The sequence below is a fragment of the Trichosurus vulpecula genome, chromosome 6 (genome assembly GCF_011100635.1).
Source record: "Trichosurus vulpecula isolate mTriVul1 chromosome 6, mTriVul1.pri, whole genome shotgun sequence".
NCBI lineage: Eukaryota > Metazoa > Chordata > Mammalia > Diprotodontia > Phalangeridae > Trichosurus > Trichosurus vulpecula.
This window is the reverse complement of record NC_050578.1, coordinates 103,472,417-103,494,611: the sequence shown is the minus strand read 5'-3', so window position 1 is coordinate 103,494,611 and position 22,195 is coordinate 103,472,417. Positions and strand designations below refer to the sequence as shown.

General features: G+C 34.2%; 1 protein-coding gene across 1 annotated transcript in view; it reads right to left on the bottom strand.

Moving 5' to 3' along the window:
* LRBA (LPS responsive beige-like anchor protein) overlaps window positions 1-22,195 on the bottom strand; it is an 820,489-nt gene that overhangs the window by 305,398 nt on the left and 492,896 nt on the right. The window contains exons 37-38 of the mRNA XM_036763368.1: window positions 10,877-11,001; window positions 2,323-2,469 (exon numbers count right to left, since the gene is read on the bottom strand). Coding sequence (XP_036619263.1) covers window positions 2,323-2,469; window positions 10,877-11,001 — 272 coding nt within the window. The remainder of the gene's footprint in view (window positions 1-2,322; window positions 2,470-10,876; window positions 11,002-22,195) is intronic.

Here is a 22,195-nt window from a genome sequence, read left to right as displayed (position 1 = left end):
GCCATTACCCAAGCAGTAACTACGGAAATGGAGAAAACTAAGCAGGCTTCCAAGACAAGGGCTTCAGTTCTCAGATTCTAACTAGCGTTAGATCACAAAAGATCAGCTCTCTGGTGAAGCTAGTAATGTCATCCCCATCCCCTGCAGTCTGGGTGCTAGCTATGAAAATCTCATGCTTCATCTTATCTAACCTTCATGAAAAGAATTATAAAAATTCTACTTTAGTATACCTTCCACTCCACTGTTAAATAGTGTTCAGTGTTTCCAAATACAGTATTAATGTAGTTTGGGGATTCAGGGATTAAACAGCTGGAGGGTGGGTTTCCAACTGAATGAATTTTTATTGGAATAATCAAATCTCCACAGGGTTTATCAAAGAGACAAATCAGATTGCTACTGAAAACAATGGAATCACTACAGATCTAACAGTCTACAGGCTAGAAACCCAAACCTAAAAAAAAAGGGGAGATACATAAATATGTACATATATGTATATAGTAGAAATAATCATGTGTAGATTTACTAACTCTGTATTTCTGGCTATTTTTAAAAAGTAAAATTAACTGATTGCTCAAATTCTTTGTGGGGCAAAAAAGCAACATGAGAGTGATACTTAAAATTTTGAATTAAAACAGAAGTACAACTACTCGGGCAATCAATGAGTGAATAACTGCCCCCAAATTCAGATGGACTGTCATTTCCATCGATTGTTAGAACGGTGATGGTCTTTAATCTAACATCAATCTTAATGTGCGCCAGAAGGACAATAGAAGGGATGCTCTACTGAGAGCAGAGCAGGCTTTGCCCCCTATTCCCAATGTACAAATACATTGTGTTTGCAGATGGGCAGCAGATAGCGATAGAACGGCCATGATTTCCCTAAGCTCATCCCTATAAATGGATGAAATAAGCAGCTATGTGTTCTTTTGCTGTCTCCTTTTGCCCTCTGTACATTAGCATGTAATCCAGAGGAGAAATAACATTTTTTCAATCACTCTCAGACATTCAATTATGGGGTGAGCAGACAGCTGCAGGATTCAGGGCAGCCCAGGTCCACAGAAGACCCCTGACAATTTCCACTTCATTTCTAACCCACACCACTTTATTAGTGAGGATTACTTCTTAATCCTATTGCCATTGTCAAGATTATATAATTAAACTCCCCTTTCACCTCTATTACAGTATGAATGTATTACCAGAAGCTGGAATAGAAGCATAATAAAAGAGGAGGAAATGGGCGGTGGGTTTTGAAGGAAGGGTCTAGATAGAGATGAACAATTCCTCTTCTCACTACCACTGGGAGAGGGAGGGAGGAGGGGAACAAAAGTCACAGGGCATAATGCTCCAATTAATTTTATTTCATTTTACTGAGAATTATATAGCCCTCACTACAGACTACATATCTTATCCTGTTTTCTGTTTTCCTTGGTCAAACAGTATATAGTAAAGTTAAAAATAAGTGTTTATGCACAACAGATCCAGGTTTTAGATTTATCAGAATGGAAGATTATACAAGGGATTATTTTTCAGCTAAAAAAAATTCTGGGTCTGTCTCCACCTTACTGCTCTTCCTTCTTAGCCCTTCCAATATTCATAATGAAAGAAGTATAGGCAATGGAGGAACAAAGCCATTTAGTGAAATATTAAAATGCTCCAATAAGGAAAACAAACATCCTATTGGCCATCTACCCTCTCTCCTGGAAGCAAAGCTGAAAATTCGTAAACTATAATTCATATTGAAAAACCTGGCTTCCTATAGCCAGGAAATTCTGTGAAGACAAAGTGTCATTAGGTTCTTAGAGCAGAGTTTTTTCGTGTTTTTGCTTCATATGGAGAAGCTAAATGTAAAGAGAAGCACATGATTAGTAAAATCAGTGTATCAAAGCCAACCTTCTACTCCAGGGCTAAGTTTGTTTACAAACTACTTACCTAGGCAGATTTTTAGAGTGATTAGACAGCAAGGCCTTAAGGGTGAGTGGGAGAAGGTACTTTTTGTTGTTTTTAACAAAATAAAGGGGAAAAACTACTTCTCCAAATGAAAGCCTATGACCATAAAAAGACAAATAGGGCAAAAACAGTGACAGTGTTCGTTGGAGGAGGTGCAGAAGTGGTAGTTCATAGTAGAAAAAGTCAAAGGAAACAATAGATGTGATGATAGTGGGGGGAAAACAGCAGAAACAAAAACCATCTTACTTTAACTTAAATGTGGGGGGAAGTCCTCACTTTCTAAATAGTCCTTAGTTGTCATAGCTAAAAATACAGCAATGTTACACAAATTGACTGGTAAGCTAATTTGAATATTTGCACAACTGCAGAATTTACCCGTAAGATTCTCTAAGTCTTTCTCCTCCACAGACGACAGGGTATCATCATCGCCGTCCAAGAGAATCTCACTTTCTGAGTTCTGATTTCCTAAAGCCTGACTCTTGATGGACTGTTTTCCTTTAGCAAGGATATCTTCATCTGAATCTGAAATGAAAAAGAAACAGGGCTGTCCATCAGCTTAGGGAAGGAGACAGTGGCCAAAAGCAGGGTGGGAGGAGTAAAAATTTGAAATAAGAGAAGGTTGCTCAAAGATGATCACTTGTACTGCAAGAATTACAAACACACATACACACACACACACACACGGAGGGGGGGGGCACAGACACATACAAACACAGAGGTACTTAGAACAGCACACAAGTATGTATGACAAAGTCTATTTCCTAAACCTAGTCTAACAGTACCCTGAAGAACATTTACCCCATTAAACCATCTTCAGAACCAGTTACTTTCACCATTTATTTATTTATAGTTAAGAAAAGGGAGGATTAAAAACCAGAACTTCCAAAGATATAGGGGGAGGGGGGATGATCTCCATTTTCAAGTCCATGGCTACAATGAAAATCATTTCAGTTTTCCATAAAAGATTTGGGGAGTGAGGTAGGGAAACGTCATTCTGTGACTAACATAACAGTCAGATGCATTTGCAGTTAGAGAAAAATCAACAACTAAGATAATGGTAAAAAGGGTAGCTGAAGTCTTGGTACCCTAGTCTGAACATGCTGCTTTCCATGGAGATTGGATAGATGAATCAGTGGCACTAATGAAGCCACTGGTGCCTATCAACTGACATCTCCTCCCCTCTTTCTCCATCTTCCCGGCCAGCTCGACAGGGCTACGGTAGTTTCTCCTAAGATACAAGGCTAGGAAACCAGAGGTGCAAAAGCCACCTCTCCAGGTGGTTAAACTAAAGGGCTAAGGAGCCCTGAGGGTAAGCACAAAAGAAAAGGTTTGGCAGGCCAGAGAAGCCTCTACAAATACACTAGCAGAAAAGAGCCATGCCCATTTTCTCAGGACGTGTGACAAGGCAGCAGGAGGGAGGAAGAGAGAAGCAAACACACAAATCTCTGTAATCTGCAAAGGAGGAGCTCTGGGGGGCGCCGACAGCCAACAATGAGACTAGGAGGAGCAGAAGAGTCAGTAGAAGTAACTGGGAGAAATAATCTAGGGACTAGAAATGAAAACCAGAACTTCAAATACTACAAGCCTCTGACTCAACAACTGAGCAGAGGGTGTGGATGCCTTCAAGGTTAGGAGGGACAGAACCAATTTCATGGAAGAGCAGGAAACAGGCTATCTTAAAAGATTTCGAACAAAATCCAGACCATGTTTCTAGTGCATAGACAATCCTACAAGCTCATGTGAAAAAAGGCAGGTTTAGAATCTTCACTGTAGAGCCTCGACTTCTCATGCTCACATTTTACCAATTTGATCTAATCTCTGGAGCTGGTGCACCTGATTCCTTGAACCAAGGGAGTAAGCTTTCCTTGCAGAAAGACTGAAAAGATTCAGTTCAGTGCAAAGAAGTTTCCAAGAAGAGATTGAGGTGGAGTCAGACATCACTAAATGAATGTTTTATCAAAATAAATGAACCCAATGGGTTTTAAACATAAATTATAGCACAGGTACACAAATTAATTCAATTAACCTCTTTGGGACTTAGTTTCTTCCTCTGTGAAATAAAGGGGTTGGACTAGATAGTCTCTAAGGATCTTTCCAGTTCTTTAATTCCATATAGTCTACAAAATTTTGTAGTCAAGGGTTATTTATGGATAGAGTAAAAGTTCATTTTTATATCATTGCCAGGTCATTTATAGTTATCATTAATTCATTTCATTGTTAAAACAGAGCATTACTTTTGGATAAATGTAAGTTTTTTTCCTGATACTTTAAAACTTCAAGGATTATAATTTCTCCTAATAATATAGTAAAAACTAGAAGTTGAGGAAGGGAAATTTTTTTATAGATTATTCATCTCATACTATCTAGGGGTAAGAGCTTATTTTCTTAAATATGAGATCAAATGAGATAAAATGTATAAAACACTTTGCAAGAAAAGGGGCACTATAAATGATAGTCATTAGCTCTTATTTGTACATCATTTAAAATACTGAGTGTTAATGCATGTATTATTCCAAAGGTTACAATTAAGTATTCTGTATTAAGCCACAAATTTTAGTTTGAATAAGAGAAGTTATTTCATTGTTTTAATATTTATTTTCAAGAGAAAAACACATAATTAGCCCCCAAACAAGCAATAATTTCTAGGTTTTTTTTGAATTTGATATTATCACACTTATTAAAAAATAAATTAGTCCTTGAAAAATGTATAAAAATTAAAAATATGAGACTTAAAAGAAAGAAATTAATGACGACTTACTGGACAGTTATATCAATCAATATGTTAATCTTTACATTTGTTGGGCTATTTCTTACTTCCTGCCATGAAAAAAAAATCATATAACTTGTGTATTTAGTACATTAAGCTGGCATAAATGTAAATAGTTAGGTATTGCTTTTACTTTTAAAAAAAAAACCCAGTGTGGTAAAAATGGTTTTGAAAAATCAAACATAAAATGTAAATTATGAAAATATTCACATCCAAATCCAAGTCTGAGGAACATATGCCAAACACATCAGGACCAACTTGCTCATTACTTTCTTTGATTACTGCCATACATGACTTTAAGTTCCACTAGCTCATTTTTTAAAAACAAGAAAAAATTTAATCTGCAAACATTTACAGAGGAAGGCAGTCCCTAGTGGCAATATAATATGGTTTAAACTTTCAGTAAATAAATGCACATTTAAAGGTAAGATAATGACCCAAGACATTTCTAATTTTAAATAATTTCAATTTCAAGTTTGAAACAAAGATAATGTATACATTCTCATCTTGCTAACAATTTGCTCCAAAAAGAATAACATTCCAAATAAGGGGAAATTACATGTAAAAGACAATAATATGGGTATACTGTATATGGAATTTTGACTTTTATCTTACTTTTTTAATTTATCAAACAAAAAAAATGCTCAGATTCTGGAATTGTTCAATTTGAGCTAAAAAACCCTCTTGTCATGGAAAATATGCAGCTTACTGATATTTAGAATGGTTTTCCTGTAATTAACTCCCCCTTGAGGATTTTAAGTTAGCAGCAGTAAAATTACCAACAGTACTCTAATACACACCACATGCGCTGTTGTTCAATTCTCAGTGGTCTAATAGCTTTCTGCTAAAGACTTTTTTTTCAAAATTAGAACAAAACAATTCCAAGAAAAAAATAAAAGGTAATTATAATATTTATATGCATCGGGGGGGTGAACATCGTTATTTTTAGCTGCACTATGCCATTTAATCACCATTTTATAAACAGGTATCCAATGTTATATTTCACTTGTGTGTAAGTGTATTCCACGATGGACTAACCATTTAACTTGATGAAGTCAGAGCATATCTTTGAATCATTTAAATGCAAGCTGTATGTTTAATTTTGTCTTAACTCAAGAAATTTTCTGGATTATCAAAAGGGTACTAAGAATGAAATCTGTTTAGTTCTTTTGTAGTACAATGTAAAAATGTACCACATCTAGCTTTGTTTTTGTTTCAGTTTCATTATTGGTTCAACTAAATAATTACTAAAGCTACAATTGCTATGTAAAACTACAGTAATTTTTTAAGTGTCTCTAGCTGTACATCATTGCTGAAAGCTGGTACCAAGCTCAAAAGGAAGCTCAAGCAGGGACTGAATATGTGTTGGTTGAGACTATTTGGGGCAAGCTCTGAAGCAACACTGGCTAGGAGTGGATTTGTCTGCTGGACAGGGTGAATGAAGCTAAGAAATAAGGTAGGTGGGAATAGTCCCTGTTTGGGATTCACAGATTCTCTTCCTTTCCTCAATTAGCAGACTGCCACAGTTAATATTTCAGAAGGTGAGTAGGAGGAGATTGTACACCAAAGTCTTAGGCACCATACCATTTCAAGAATAATTATACTATTCAAAGCAAAATTTGTCATCCCAACTACTGAAACAACAGGCTTCACAGATTTTTGCAGTAGATTTACCAATACATCCGATGGTGAGGGCTACCAAAGCTCTACTCTTTTGAGATTCTAGAGATATAACCCTGCCTTCATTATTTGGAAGATAAAGTTAATGCTCATTGGAATAATTTAGAAAATATATGATATTATATATAAATACTGTGTATTTATGCCATTTAAAAAGAAGGGTATTGGGGGCATGGGGCAAGCTCAAGAAAGTATGGATAGCTTAAAACAGCCCACTATCATGACTGAAAAAGCAACTCGTGTTTGTCCTGATGAATATGGAATTCTAGAAAGTGCTACATCAACAGAGAGAACAGTATATTTTGGTTGCTAAAGAGACAGAAGCATACTGGGTACTTGATCAGGGCATAATCTTGTTGCTTCAAAAACCTGTTTCTTGAATTATTTTGTACTATTATTTATCATAACAAAAATTAAAATGGAACTGATGTGATAACTCCAAATATAATATGATTTCATGTTTATCATAATGCTGGGTAAGCAAGTTAAATAATACTCCATTACCTAGCTATGATGACAACTGCCAGCTAATGATTCTGTTACCTATCTAAGAAAGCATTTATGACCATCTACACAGAAACATATTTGTATTACAAGAAGTCTTGCTAGGTGAACATCTACAAAAGGCAAAGAATAAGAGTGTGACCTGCTATTTATAGAATCTGACTGAAAAGCAATAGCAACAATAAGAAACCATTTTTCTTTTAGATGGTATGTTCAATGTCAAATTTTTTTTATTTTTTAAAGTAATTCTATATATTTGTAATACAATTCTGCAATTGTTCTATGAGTAGGATTCATTTTATCACCCAAATAAAAAATACATTTAAGTGGAATCGTGCTATTGAGTTATTTTCATAATTGGATGTTAAACCTACCTTTTTTCCTCTTAATGGTAAAATGTCAACTAAATTAAACAATGAGTTTGGAAAATAGTATGACAGTGTAAAAGTCATTTATGAGAAGTCAGGTGACTTATGTTTCAGTCTCATCTCTATCACTAACTAGCTATGTGACCATATGCATATAAATAACTTCTCTGGGTCTCAAGTTTACTGATCTGTAAAATATGGGTACTGGATTGTTAATATCCCTATTAGCTCTAAAATTCTATAATAAGAATCAGGCAATATAAGTTAGTAAATCTATTAAGTACCCTGTATTTGAATGCTAATAAATATTTAATAATTATATATATATATATGCACATATATGGAAAATTTAAATCTCTAGAAATCAAAATATTAATCTTTACCGGGTATAGACTATATTCACAATATTTAAATATAGTTTTTATTTTAATTTTAGGATACAATAGCATCTACAAAGTTTAAAAAAATCCTACACTGCAACAATGACTTTTACAAATAACTACTTTGGAGGTTCTCTCTTTGAAAAATTACCTAAATCTCCTTTCCCCAAAGCAAGTTAATGTGAACTTGGGCAGGGCAATTAAATTGTCAGAATTAAAAAATTTGTTTTTAACTAGAAGGTAGCCAGAAGTAGAGTCATGGGGCTGGTATTGATCGTGAGAACAGAGAACATTAGTCTTCAGGTATTTACTCGGCCACCTTTGCACCAGAGGCTTTCCTTCAAATCAAATCAATCCCTGGAAAAGATGGCGCTAACAACTAAAATACATAAGTAATCTCCAACAAGATTTCCCTTTGGATATTTTTCTTTTATATTAATACAGTGAATGGTACTCCATGGTTCTTCACCTTAAAGATACAGTATCCCCATAATGAAGTCAAACTTCTATGACAGATATAAAAACAATGAGAAATACACAAAGACTGGTTAAATGTAAACATTTTTACTCAGTATACTTTTATCTGTTACAGGACTTTGTAACATCTTTGGCCATTTTCTTTTTTTTCACCAGGGTTTCTTTTTAAGCTATTCTTCATTTTGTGTATTCAACTTTTTAACTTACTCAAAACAGCTTCTTAAAATAAATATTATTCAGAAATTATGCTTATATTGTTGATACTTTAGAGATATTTTCAGAATAAATTTGCAAAATTATATCTTAAATGATTGTTTTATATATTCATAATAAACTGTGGCATCAACCAAAGCACTAAGGGATTGATTTCCAGAACTTTCTAGAATGCCCTTATGTCACACTATTTTTGTTGTTCTTTAAAAAAATAGAAAAATATAATTAGCATCTTTCAAAAAGTAAAACTAAGGAAAACTATAAATTTCAGTGAGAAAGGTAAGCCCCATGGTATACCTATATCTGTCTGCTTATTCAGCTGGTGTTTGATTTTCAGGTGAAATACAACAACAAAAACTTGATTTAGAAATGTAGAAGAGATAAAGATGAATATTTTTCTATTAAAACTAAATATTCTTCACATGTTCTTGTACTTCAAAATCTTTCCACACTAATGATCACTAAAGAACTGCAAAAATATTATTAAACAGGCCAGTATCAAATCAAATGTTTTAACCCAGCTTTCTGTTTCATGAAATTAAATTAAAACTTTTAAGATAAAAAAAAAACTTTTATGTTATTTTAACCTTTTCATTAATACCTTAATAATCAGAGTTACTCTTCCTAATAAATTTAATAAAAGATATTAACTTCAGGGGTGATTATTATTAGAAAGTAAATTATTTCAATGTAATGTCACTTCAAGGTCTCAGCAGAGAAGATATGCAAGGAGATAAATGTTTATTTTCTGACAACAAAACTATAACTAGGATCATCATATAGGTAGTAGATATTTATGTTGTCTGAATGGATGGTTCAACTTATTATTGCTCTGATATGAATTTTAAAAGCTTTAGTCTGAAAATAAAATATGTATAAGGAGAAAATTTGAGGGATTATTTTAATTTCAATGAATAAAAACTACATTATTCTGTTCATCTGTGAATGAGTTTAGAAAATAAACTTTAAACCTATTTGTGCAAGATGGAAATGTTGTGAAAATGAAAGACTTAGCTAAAGCAAAAGATGAAAAAATCCTTAGTAAATGAAAGAAAAGATGTAAGAAAAATTCTGAAAATGTCAATAAAACTATTTCTCAAGAAGTTCTAAGTCCTTTTTTGCTCAAAAGGAAAAAAAAATCCTTTAAAAAGCAGATCATTTAAATGTAAGGACCATTAACAAAGAAATACAGTCTACCCTAAAATCCACAGTACCACCACACACACAAAAATAATAAGGAACCCCCAAAGCAGAAGTGGCCTAATCAATTCTACATTTTGTTTCTCCTTCCCCTCCTCCTACTGTTGAAGATGTGAGGCTCTGGGACTCATTGCTTTTAGATCACTTTGTTATTGACTACTCTCTGTATGGCCATTTATTTTAAGCACTGATGTCACATTTGGTGTTATATCTGATGACATATCGTAGACATTTTCTTCCAGAAATGGCTCTTTAAGGCTGAGTGCAAGAGGTTAAGCTGCCTGGCTGAGGCCAAACCCAACATTATATTCTTTTCACCTAGATCTCAACAATATTTTTAATTGCCTTAAATTAGTATTTCTTCCGTATTTTGCACTTTAACCTTATAAGTATAAATACAAACTTTGAAATTTTAAATGGCAGGCATCAAAAAAAATTAAAATATTACTTGTATTTAAAAAAGAACAACATTAAGGTACAAAGTCAGGTGTATTAACAACCAAAATAATGTTAAGTGTGAGTAAACTTTATATTTTCCTTAACTATGTATCTTAAATAACTTTCAAAACCATAAAATAATAAGTCTAAGTGCATGATCAAGTTAAAGAAATTGTTAAACCCAGAAGAATAATCAGTAATTCTACTCATTCATTCCCATTGGCTTATCAGACAGCTTGCAAAAATTGCTCCTGAATGAAAATTCAGATGATATGCATTACAACATAAAGGGAGAAAATATTTTGTTGAGCTCTGGTAACAAGATGATGCAGAATAGCAACACAGGAAAATAATGTCTATTCTCTTTTTCTACTAGCCATCTATCATTACCATCTACAAATCAAGGCTTAGAGACTACCTAGGCCAGGGCAGTTGGACATTTATTACCATCCCTCCGCCTCTCACTGGAATCTCAAGTTAAAATTCAGCAGTTAAGGAAAAACCATATAAGCCCAGGAGTGCCTCAAAATGTATTAGGTTTTGGTAATGTTTTCTTTCTTATATTAAAGTAATTAAATTAATTAGCAGTCTTTTACTTGATGAAAGCAATGAACTAAAAGCTAAATGTATCATTAAAAATAATTTTAGCTTCCAACTCTAAAGACAAAGGGTCTGTTATAAAAATGGTGCATGTTTAAGGTATTGTGTGCATACACTTAAATACCACAAGGTTACAGACACTATGCTGTCTATGAAAAAGTAACTACTTGTTTTATTTGTGGGTAAAATAACTGAAATGTAGTGTTGAACTGTTTTACAAGGCCTTGCAGTAATGAAGCTCTGTTCTTCATTACTAAGTACTGTACCTGCTGCTATGGGCAAGAAGCGGTTTTTACACTGACCGTGTTCCACGGCTGTTTTTAGTGTCGCTTCAGGATGTGTCGATCCAAGAGGGTTACGCACAAATCGTCGCCGGCGCCGCAAGTCATCTTCCCAGTAGTCAAGGCGCCAGAACTCACGAGGACGACTACAATGAAACAGAGAAGCCACATATGTTAGCAATTATCAAACAGCGTGGTAGCACTGAATTTCTGCATAAAGCTCTCCTTGTTTGCTCTGCACTTTTTTCCTCCTCCCCATCCAATCCCTGTTAAACACCCCCCCCCCACCCTTGCTGCAATCTTTTACTTAGGTATGTCCTTGAAAATAACAATATCACCTTCCAGTCTAAGGAACTCCTTTCCCTTTTTTCTTGGAAGGTGAAATGAGCACTAAATACATCATTTTGAAATGAATTGCTGACAGTGTGATCAGTTTCCCCACACTCTAGTGGCATGTGCTCCGATTTCAGCCTCATTTCAGCCTCAGCAGGGCACCTTTCTCAGTGACTGCATTTATAAACCAGAATAGGGAAAAGGCTATTATAAATATGGTATAACATTACCTATATTAATCAAAGTCTGTCCCCCTTCATTTTTCTTCCTAATTTGTGCCTTTTTGCACAAGGTCAGTAAATCATACTATGAATGCTTGGTCCAGAAAGTGTTAACTTTAATGAATACCTCAGTTACATGGTTATGTATGTGATAATAAAATATTGCTCTGTTTAGATGTGCAGGAATTTAATTAAAATAATCTCTTAAAATATTCATTACATTTAGCCCCTGAGGCTTAGAACAACACAAGAAAATGCATTTCTTTTCCATTTACTGTTTTTAAATAAACCATTGCAGGAGAGTGAAATAGCAATCTATTTTCAAGCAAATCAGATTGGATTTCTGTTTCATGTACTATGTTTTTATATTTAATTAAAAACTACATGCTATATGATGTGCAATAATTGCTGTATGGAAAACACTTCTTGAAATTTACTTTCTAAAGGTTATGCTAAATTTATCTTCCATTATATTTCTTCAAATATATAAAGTGTTTTCTGTAATGATGTTTCTTTTTTTAAAAGCTAATTTTTAACTGAACACTGAAAAATATTTTTCTAGGAAAATAGTAAAATTAAAAGTCCTAATATGCAAGGCAGCATAGAAGGGAAACACCTGTGGTGTGATTTACTAGAAAAAAAAATCTAAAGCTTGACGATCTGTAGTAGTGGTAAAATAAAAAATTTCTCCATAATTGGAACTTCTGCTAGAATGATAAATACAAAATAAAACCTCACTTGTATTTCATGAGCTAATAAAATTGTGTGCCTGTCAGCTATGACAAATTAGTATCCTTGACCAATTTACAGCTCAAAATACTAAAAATGATACTGATATTCCCTGCATTTCAAAGAATAAATCTAAAAATAAAGCAAGATCTACAGAGCTGTAATTTCACAAATTAAGTCATTCAAATTTAGTTCAAGAAGAGAAAATGCAATAAACTATGTAATTTTCTCAATACCTATTTTTAAAAAGTGATAGGCCTACAGTGTTTTTGGTACCTCTTTTCTTATAATATCAAGATTAAAAAAAACATGGATACCATATATGTCCTTTGTTGGTTTTGATCTATGAGGAAGGGGAAGAATATGATACAAGCAGGGAGGGAAATGCTAACAGACTATTTTTGTCATTAAAATGTATCCATAATTAATATGTATGTGTGTTATGTATGTCCATATGCATACATATACGCATACAATGTATGTGCATATAATAGCTTTCCTACAGTTTCATTTATATGATATGGTCAATTATTTAATTTTAAAATAAAAACTATAGTTATTTCTTAAAAAGAGTAACTGAAAATACCTGAAAGTATATGTTATGTATATGAATGAGGAAAAGACATTTACTTGAAGTTCAATTAATAACTTAAAATTTCCCATTAATGATGTTTTAAAAAGGCAGAGCACAGCTGGCTTTGTGGATGCCTCTGGTAGTCACAAAGCCAGGATAGGTACTTCATCATTCTGCCTTCCTACATTTATCTGTTAAAATTATTATCAAATATCAGCCAGGATGCAGCCGTGAATCACACACTGCTGCTCATCTTCAAGGAAAAGATACAATGAGAATCTATTCATCAGTACAGCAATCGGCACAAGTAATTAGTTCCCTAGACCGGATCTCCTACAAAGCTTATTTCAGTCAGTACCACAAACATATGACAATGTAAAGCTTATGAAAGCTGTGAAAATTTGTTAACCTTTTCTGCCATCAATCTTTCTAATATTCCAGGCTACAGTATTATGAAAAGATGGTAAATTATTAATTTGTCACTCATCCATCCTGCTGTACTTTTGATCAAATTAAATGACGTTATTCTTCTGGATAACAATTGAAATTATTAGAGCTGCTAAGCTGCTACGATAAAATTACAGCAAAAATTAGGTGACAAAAGATACTGGCATATGAAGTTAAGACTAATTCAAATTAAATTAAAGCACATGTAATAATTTTATTCTACTGTACAAAAACTGAATAAATGATCACATCACATACTAATTATCAAACAATATTTAAAATCAACAAAATATCATATTTGAATTTATCTCCTGGGTTAGAAAAAGATACGGAATATAAAAAATTTTAAAATACTAAAGAATAATATTTATAGAAATAGAAAAATGCATCAGGAAGTGGCCACTGGTTTTCACATTCACAATTCTCATGATAATGTGACTTTATGTATTGCAAAAAAAATTCACATATTGCTCAAACTTATTAAATGAAAAGTTCATGGATTAAAGATTGCTAAAATCATTCTTGGCAAGGTAATTTTTACGATATTCTCATATAATATTAATATTATATTGTGGCATAAGAAAATACAATATCACTTACAGTTTTCCGAAACAATGTTTATTACATTTAAATTGCTTAGAAGCAAAGTTTTTGTTTCAAAATCATTATAATTTTAGAATAGAAATCTTACAAATGATTTCATCCAACCCTCTCATTTCACAAATGAGGAAAGAGAGGCCTAGACATGATAAATGATTTGTCCAACTACTTCGTAACTGAAATAAGACTAGGTACCAGTATCCTCGTTTTTAGTCTAGGAATTTCCCACACCAGCCTGCCTTTAATTTTCCTTAAAAGACCTATTAAATCTCAAATCTCTCTCTGTCTCTCTCTCTCTCTCTCTCTCTCTCACACACACACACACACACACACACACACACACACACACTCACACACACGGGGGGGGGAGTGTGGGGGGGCAGGATATGAAGGCACTCCTGATCTTACCCAGGCTAGAAGCACAGTGACTACTCACTGGCCAAAACCCACTATTCAACTATATGAAAGTTTTGACTTGATCTGCTTACAACTCATGACAGTTTGCCTCCTACCTCTTTAGGCTACTTGTATTACCCTCCTTCTTACCTCACCATAATGGGGCTGAATGTAGTGCAAACAACTGATCAGCTCTAGTCCTACTCCAAAGCTCATGAAGTATCCTCCTCAAATAGAAGGGATTACAAGTATGTGCCATTATACCCAGACTACTTTCTTATTTTAGAGAAGCACTGCAAAAACTAGTAATTATTTTGCTCATCAGATTGTACTTGCTGTTATTATTCTGGATTAACTTTAAAAGGTGTAAGTACCACATGACTACCCCCACCCATGGAATTTTAGTCACCATTGGTCATGTTGTGATCAACATTTTAATGATATGGAGCCAAAAAATAATAGCATACCTTTGAAATTTATGGAGGGCTCAAAACAAGGGAGGGTAACTAATAAAACAGAATAAAAATGGAGAACCAAAAAGTTTTAGCCATTCCAATAAGATCAAGGGTAAAACAAAGCTATAAAATATCATCAATACTATTCAATGCAGAAATGCTAGCTTTTGCCATAAAGAGAAAGAGAAATCAAGGGAATAAGTATGGGCAAAGAGTAAATACAATAACTGGGTTTTACATACAATGATGACTTAGAAAACCTGAAAAGGTAACTAAAAAGTTGACTGAAATGCAGCAAAGTTGCAGGATATACATTAAATCCACATGAATCATGGCATTCCTGTATATTAGCAATAGAACACACCATGAAAAACTAGAAGAAGAAATTCCATTCAAAATATTTGGGTATCTACCTATGTGCTTAGGAACTGCATTAATCCAACACTTTGAATCCTATAAAACTTTTCTTGCAGAAACAGAGTTAAATAATTTGAGAAATATTAATTATTGAAAGCTAGGTTCAGGCATTGGAATAAAAATGACAATATCATAAATTATTTTTTTATTCAGTGTCACAGCCATCAAACTATCAAAGGATTATTTTACAGAACTAGAAAAAAATATAACAAATATTCATAAGAACAGAAGTCCAAGAATATCAAGGGTAATAGCGGAAAAGAGCTGGAAGAAAAGGGAGTTATCAGTACTAGATTTCAAACTATGCTTTAACACAGTGATCAATTAAACAGACAGGCTGATCAGTGGAACAGATCAGTTATATAAGCTAGTACAGTAGTCTAGTGTTTGATAAACCTGAAGACCCTAGTTACTGAGATAAGGCATTATTATTTGACAAAAATTCCTGGAAAAATATTCATCAGTCTGGCACAAATTAAGTTTAGATCAATATCTCACAGTAAGTACCAAAGTAAACTCCAAAAGTACACATGACTTATACTTAAAATGTGACACCATGAGAAAATTAGAGAAGCAAAGAAGAAATTATCTTTTAGATATCTGCATAGGGGAAAACTTCATGAGCTATTCATTTCTCCCTAAAAAAAAAGAGTTGACTGGATTTGCATGAATAAATCTAATGTTGTTAAAATTAGAAAGAAAACCATTAACTAAGGGGAAAATAAGTTTTTTTTTATTTTAAATAAGGATGTCATTTCCAAGATATCAGTGCCTGACAGACAGGAGGCATTTTATTTTTTGTTTGAGATTTTTTATTTTTAGTTTACCACACTCAGTTTTACATAATTTTGAGATCCAGATTTTCTTCCCCCCTTCCGCTCCTCTCCAAGATGGCATGGAATCTGATATATCTTCTACATATAACTTCGCATTGGACTTATTTACACACTAGTCAGGTTGTGAAAAAGAATTATGACCAAAGTAATGAATCATGACAAAGAAGAAATAGAACCAAAAAAAAAAACCCCAAGAACAAAAACAAAAGAAAAAAAATGGAAAAAAAAGGCAAACATAAAGTGTGTCTCAATCTGCATTCAGACTCCATAGTTCTTTTTCTGGATGTAGATCGCATTCTCCATTGTAAGTCCTTTGGAATTGTCTCTGCACCTTGTGTTGCTGAGAGGAGCAAAGTCTATCAGGGTTAGTCATAAAAGAATCCATATATCTGTGGTTGTGTATAGTGTTCTCCTGGTTCTGCTCCGCTCACTCAGCATTATATTGTGTAGGTTTTTCCAGGTTGTTATGAAGTCTGTATCATCCCCATTTCTTATAGCACAATAGTATTACAGTACCTTTATATACCACACCTTGCTCAGCCATTCCCCAATTGATGGGCATCCCCTAGATTTCCAATTCTTTGCTACTACAAAAAGAGCCGCTATAAATATTTTTGTACATATGGGTCCCTTTCCCACTTATGTGATCTCATTGGCATACAACCCTAGAACTGGTATTGCTGGGTCAAAGGATATGAACATTTTTATAACCCTTTGGCCATAGTTCCAAATTGCTCTCCAGAACAGCTAGATCAGTTCACAACTCCACCAGCAATGTAACAATGTACCAATTTTCCCACATCCTCTCCAGCATTTATCATTTTCCTGTTTTGTCATTTTAGCCAATCTGACAGAAGAAATGTGGTACCTAAGAGTTGTTTTGATTTGCATTTCTCTAATCAGTAGCGATTTAGAACAATTTTTTCATATGCCTATAGATATCTTTAATTTTTTCCTCTGAAAACTGCCTGTTCATATCCTTTGACCAATTCTCAACTGGGGAATAACTTGTATTCCTATAAATTTGGCACAGTTCCTTGTATATTTTAGAGATGAGGCCTTTATCAGAGACACTGCTTGTAAAGATTTTCTCCCAATTTTCTGCTTCCCTTCTAATCTTTGTTGCATTGGCTTTTTTTATACAAAACTTGTCAGTTTAACATAATCAAAATTATCCATTTTGCATTTTTTTGCTCTCTATCTCTTGTTGTGTCATGAATTCTTTTCTTTTCCATAAATCTGAGAGGTAAACTATTCCTTGCTCTCCCAAATTGCTTATAATATCAGCCTTTATTCCTAAATCATGAACCCATTTTGATTTTATTTTAGTATATCATGTAAGATATTGGTCTATGCCCAATTTCTGACATACCATTTTCCAACTTTCCCAGCAGTTTTTGTGAAATTGTGAATTCTTAGCCCAGAAGCTGGATTCTTTGGGTTTATCAAAGAGTAGATTGCTATAGTCATTGACTTCTGCATCTTGTATACCTATCTTTTTCCACTGATCCATGACTGTTTCTTAGCCAGTACCAGGTAGTTTTGATGACTGCTGCTTTATGATACAGTTTAATATATAGCTAGGCCACCTTCCCTAGCATTTCTTTTCGTTAATACCCTAGATATTCTAGACCTCTTGTTCTTCCAGATGAATTTTGTTATTATTTTATCCAGCTCTGTAAAATAATTTTTGGTAGTTCGATTGGTATGGCACTGAATAAAAAGATCAGTTTAGGTAAAATTGTGATCTTTATTATATTAGCTTGGCATAACCATGAGCAACTGATATTTTTCCATTTATTTAGATCTAACTTTATTCGCGTGAAAACTGTTTCATAATTATGTTCATATAGTCCCTGAGTCTGTCTTGGCAGACAGACCACCAAATATTTTATAGTTTCTGCAGTAACTCTGAATGAAATTTCTATCTCTTGCTGTTGGGCTTGTTAGTAATATATAGGAATGCTGAGGATTTATGTGGGTTTATTTTATATCCTGCAATTTCGCTAAAGTTGTTTATTATTTCAAGTAGTTTCTTACTTGATTCTCTAGGATTCTCTAAGGAAATCATCATATCTTCTGCAAAAGAGATAATTTGGTTTCTTCTTTGCCTATTCTAATTCCTTCAATTTCTTTTTCTTCTCTTATTGCTACAGCTAAGGTTCCTAGAACCAAATTGAATAGTAGGGGTGATAATGGACATCCTTGTTTCACCCCTGATCTTAATGGGAATGCATCTAGCTTATCCCCATTACAAATAATGCTTGTTGATGGTTTTAGGTAGACGCTATTTATCATTTTAAGGAAGGCTCCATTTCTTCCTATGCTTTCTAGTGTTTTCAATAAGAATGTGTGTTGTATTTTTTCAAAGGCTTTTTCTGCATCTATTGAGATCATCATATGGTTTCTGCTAGTTTTACTGTTGATATGATCAGTTATGCTGATAGTTTTTCTAATATTGAAACAGCCTTGAATTCCTGAAATAAATCCTACCTGGTCATAGTGTATTATTCTCCTGATAAGTTGCTGCAATCTTTTTGCTAACATTTTATTTAAAATTTTTGCATCAATATTCATTAGGGAAATTGTTCTGTAATTTTCTTTCTCTGTTTTGACTCTACCTGGTTTGGGTATTAGTACCATATTTGTGTCATAGAAAGAACTTGGTAGGATTCCTTCTTCACCTATTTTCCCAAATAGTCTATAAAGTATAGGAATTAATTTTTCTTTAAATGTTTGATAAAATTCACATGGAAAACCATCTAGCCCTGGAGATTTTTTTCCTAGGGAGTTCATTGATGGCTTGCTCAATTTCTTTTTCTGAGATGGGATTATTTAGGTATTGAACTTCCTCTTCTGTTAACCTGGGCAATTTATGTTTTTGTAGATATTCATCCATATCCCTAAGGTTGTCAAATTTATGGGTATACAACTGTACAAAATAATTCCTAATTATTGTTTTGATTTCCTCTTCATTAGAGGTGAATTCACCCTTTTCATTTTTGATACTGGTAATTTGATTTTCTTTCTTTTTTTTTAATCAAATTGACCAAAGGTTTATAAATTTTATTGATTTTTTCATAAAATCAGCTCTTTGTTTTATTTATTAATTCAATAGTTTTCTTGGTTTCAATCTTATTAAACTCTCCTTTGAGTTTCGGTATTTCCAATTTAGCATTTAATTGGGGATTTTCAATTTGTTCTTTTTCTAGCTTTTTCAGTTGCATGCCCAAATCATTGAGCTCCTTTTTCTCTATTTTATTGATGTAAACATTTAGAGATATAAAACGTCCCCTAAGAACTGCTTTTGCTGCATCCCATAAATTTTGGTATGTTGTCTCATTATTGTCATTCTCTTGAATGAAATTATTAATTGTTTCTCTCACTTATTATTTGGCCCACTCATTCTCTAGAATTAGATTATTTAGTTTCCAATTAATTTTTAGCTTATTTTTCCATGGTTCTTTATTACAAATAATTTTTATTGCATCGTGATCTGAAAAGTAAGCTTTGACTATTTCTGCCTTTCTGCACTGGATTGTGAGGTTTTTATGCCCTAGTACATGGTCAATTTTTGAGTATGTGCCATATACTGCTGAAAAGAAAGTATATTCCTTTTTATTTCCATTCAGTTTTCTCCAGAGGTCTATCATATCTGCTTTTTCTAAAATTCTGTTCACCTCCTTACCTTCTTTCTTATTTATTCTGAGGTTAGATTTATCAAGTTCAGAGAGGGGGAGGTTGAGGTCTCCCATTATTATAGTTTTGCTGCCTATTTCTTCCTGTAACTCCCTTAACCTCTCCTCTAAGAATATACATGCCATACCACTTGGTGCACATATGTTAAACAATGATATTGCTTCATTGTTTATGGTGCCTTTTAGCAGGATGTAGTGTCCTTCCTTATCTCTTTTAATTAAATCTATCTTTACTTTTGCTTTGTCTGAGATTAGGATTGCTACACCTGCTTTTTTTACTTTAGCTGAAGCGCAATATATTTTACTCCAGCCTTTTACCCTTACCCTGTGTGTATCCCCCTGTTTCAAATGTGTTTCTTGTAAACAGCATTTGGTAGGATTATGATTTTTAATCCATTGTGCTATTTGCTTCCATTTTATGGGAGAGTTCATCTCATTCACATTCACAGTTATGATTTCTATCTGTGTCTTTTTCTCCATCCTACTTCCCCCCGTTTATGCTTTTATTTCTCCCTTTCCCCTTCCACTCCCCAACAAAGTTTTCGTTTGACCACTGCCTTCCTCAGTTTACCCTCCCTCTTGATTCCCATCCCTTATCTTACTGTTTTCCACTTGCTATTTCTTCCCTCCCTTCGGACCACCCCTCTCCCTTTTTTCCCCCTTTCCCCTCCTACTGCCTCTAGGACAAGCTAGATTTCTATACTTATCAGGGTATGTCATTCCCTTCTTGAACCAGATCCAATGACAGTAAAGGTCAAATACTGCTCTTCTCCCTCCCTTCTTTCCCTCTACTATAATGTGTTTTTGTACCTCTTTATTTGATGTACTTTACTCTTTTCTACTATCTCCTTACCTCTTCTCCCATATCCCTCCCTTTACATCTCTTAATTACATTTTTTATCCTTATATCAGTTATTTTATACAGACACCCACAGTCTGTGTATCCCTTTCAATTATCATAATAGCTGTACTATTCTCAAGATTCACACATACACACACACATACACACACATATAACATACATAATATGATATAATCCTATATAAAGATGTAAATAATTTGCCCTTATTGATTAATAAGGTTTGTGGGGTTTTCCCCCCGTTTACCTTTTTATGTCTCTCTTGAGTTTTGTATTTGAAGATCAATTTTCCATTGAGTTCTGGCCTTTTCATCAGGAAGGTCTGGAATTCCCTTATTTTGTTGAATGTCCACTTCCTTGCCTGAAAAACTATGCTTAATTTTGCTGTGTAGTTGATCCTTGGTTGTAGTCCCAGCTCCTTTGCCCTTCAGAATATCATATTTCAGTTTCTCCTGTCATTCACCGTAGAAGCTGAAAGATCTTGCGTGATCCTTACTATAGTTCCACGATATATGAATTGTTTCTTTTTGGCTGCTTGAATTATTTTCTCCTTGACTTTTAATTCTGAAATTTGGCTATAATATTTCTTGGTGTCTTCAGTTTGGGATCTCTTTCAGGGGGTGATCAGTGGATTCTTTCAATGACTATTTTACCTTCTGGTTCTAGGACCTTTGGGCAGTTATCTTTGATAATTTCTTCAAAGATACTGTCAAGGCTCTTTTTCTCATCATGGATTTCTGGTAGACCAATAATTCTTAAATTGTCTCTCCTGGATCTATTTTCCAGGTCAGTTGTTTTTCCAATCAGATATTTCACATTTTTTTCTATTTTTTTTCATTCTTTACATTTTTAGAGTCATTAGCTTCCACTTGCTCAATTCTAATTCCTAATGAGTTGCTGTCTTCATTTTTCTTTTGAGTGTCCTTTTCCAATTAGTTGATTTTACGTCTCAAGGTGTCATTTTCTCTATTTAGATTCTGAATCTCTGTAGTCATTTCACCAATCTTATTCTTTAAGGACTTGATTTTGTCAGTGGTTTTTTTTTTCCATTTTTCCCATTTTTTTCTTTTACCTACCTAATTTGGTTTTTAAAATCCTCCTTTAGCTCTTCCAGTAATGCTTTTTCGGTTTGAGACCAGTTCACATTCCCTTTTGAGGTATCATATGTGGGTATAGTGTCATTGCTATCCTCTTCCAAATTGGTATTTTGATCATCCCTGGCTTCGTAAAATGGTCCTCGGTTTTTCGTGTTCCTCTTCATGTTGGTTAGCTTTTTCCTAGCTTTACAATGGATTTCTGCTTTTAGGGTTCAGGGATCTCTGTCCCAGGTTTCTCATTCAGGGCACTGTGAGTCTCTTTACTGGCTTTGTGTATTATAGGCTTCAGTTTCCTGAGGTGGGGGGGAGGGGTCTGGCTGCCCGAAGTCTCCTCCTCCCCTGGGACTGCTCTCCAGCATTGTTGCTTTTCAGCAATAGTCTCAGCTGTTTGTTGTTTTTGCTGGTGTCTGCCACTTCCCCTGGGGGTGTGAAGGTACATCTGGGCTCCTGGTGTTGACCCCTGCTGGCTCTGCCCCTCTGGGACTCAGGAACTCCCACTGCTCAGCCACTGAAGCCCCACTTCTGTCTCCTCTATTTGCAGCGGTTTTTCCCTTGGAATCATCTGGGTTGGGGGGGTGGGGGAGGAGGGATTAGAGCCATTTAACTGGCCATTATGTCTCCTGGAAGTTCAAGAAGAGGTGTTTCATACCTTTGGGCTGCAAGCCTCAGGAGTTGATG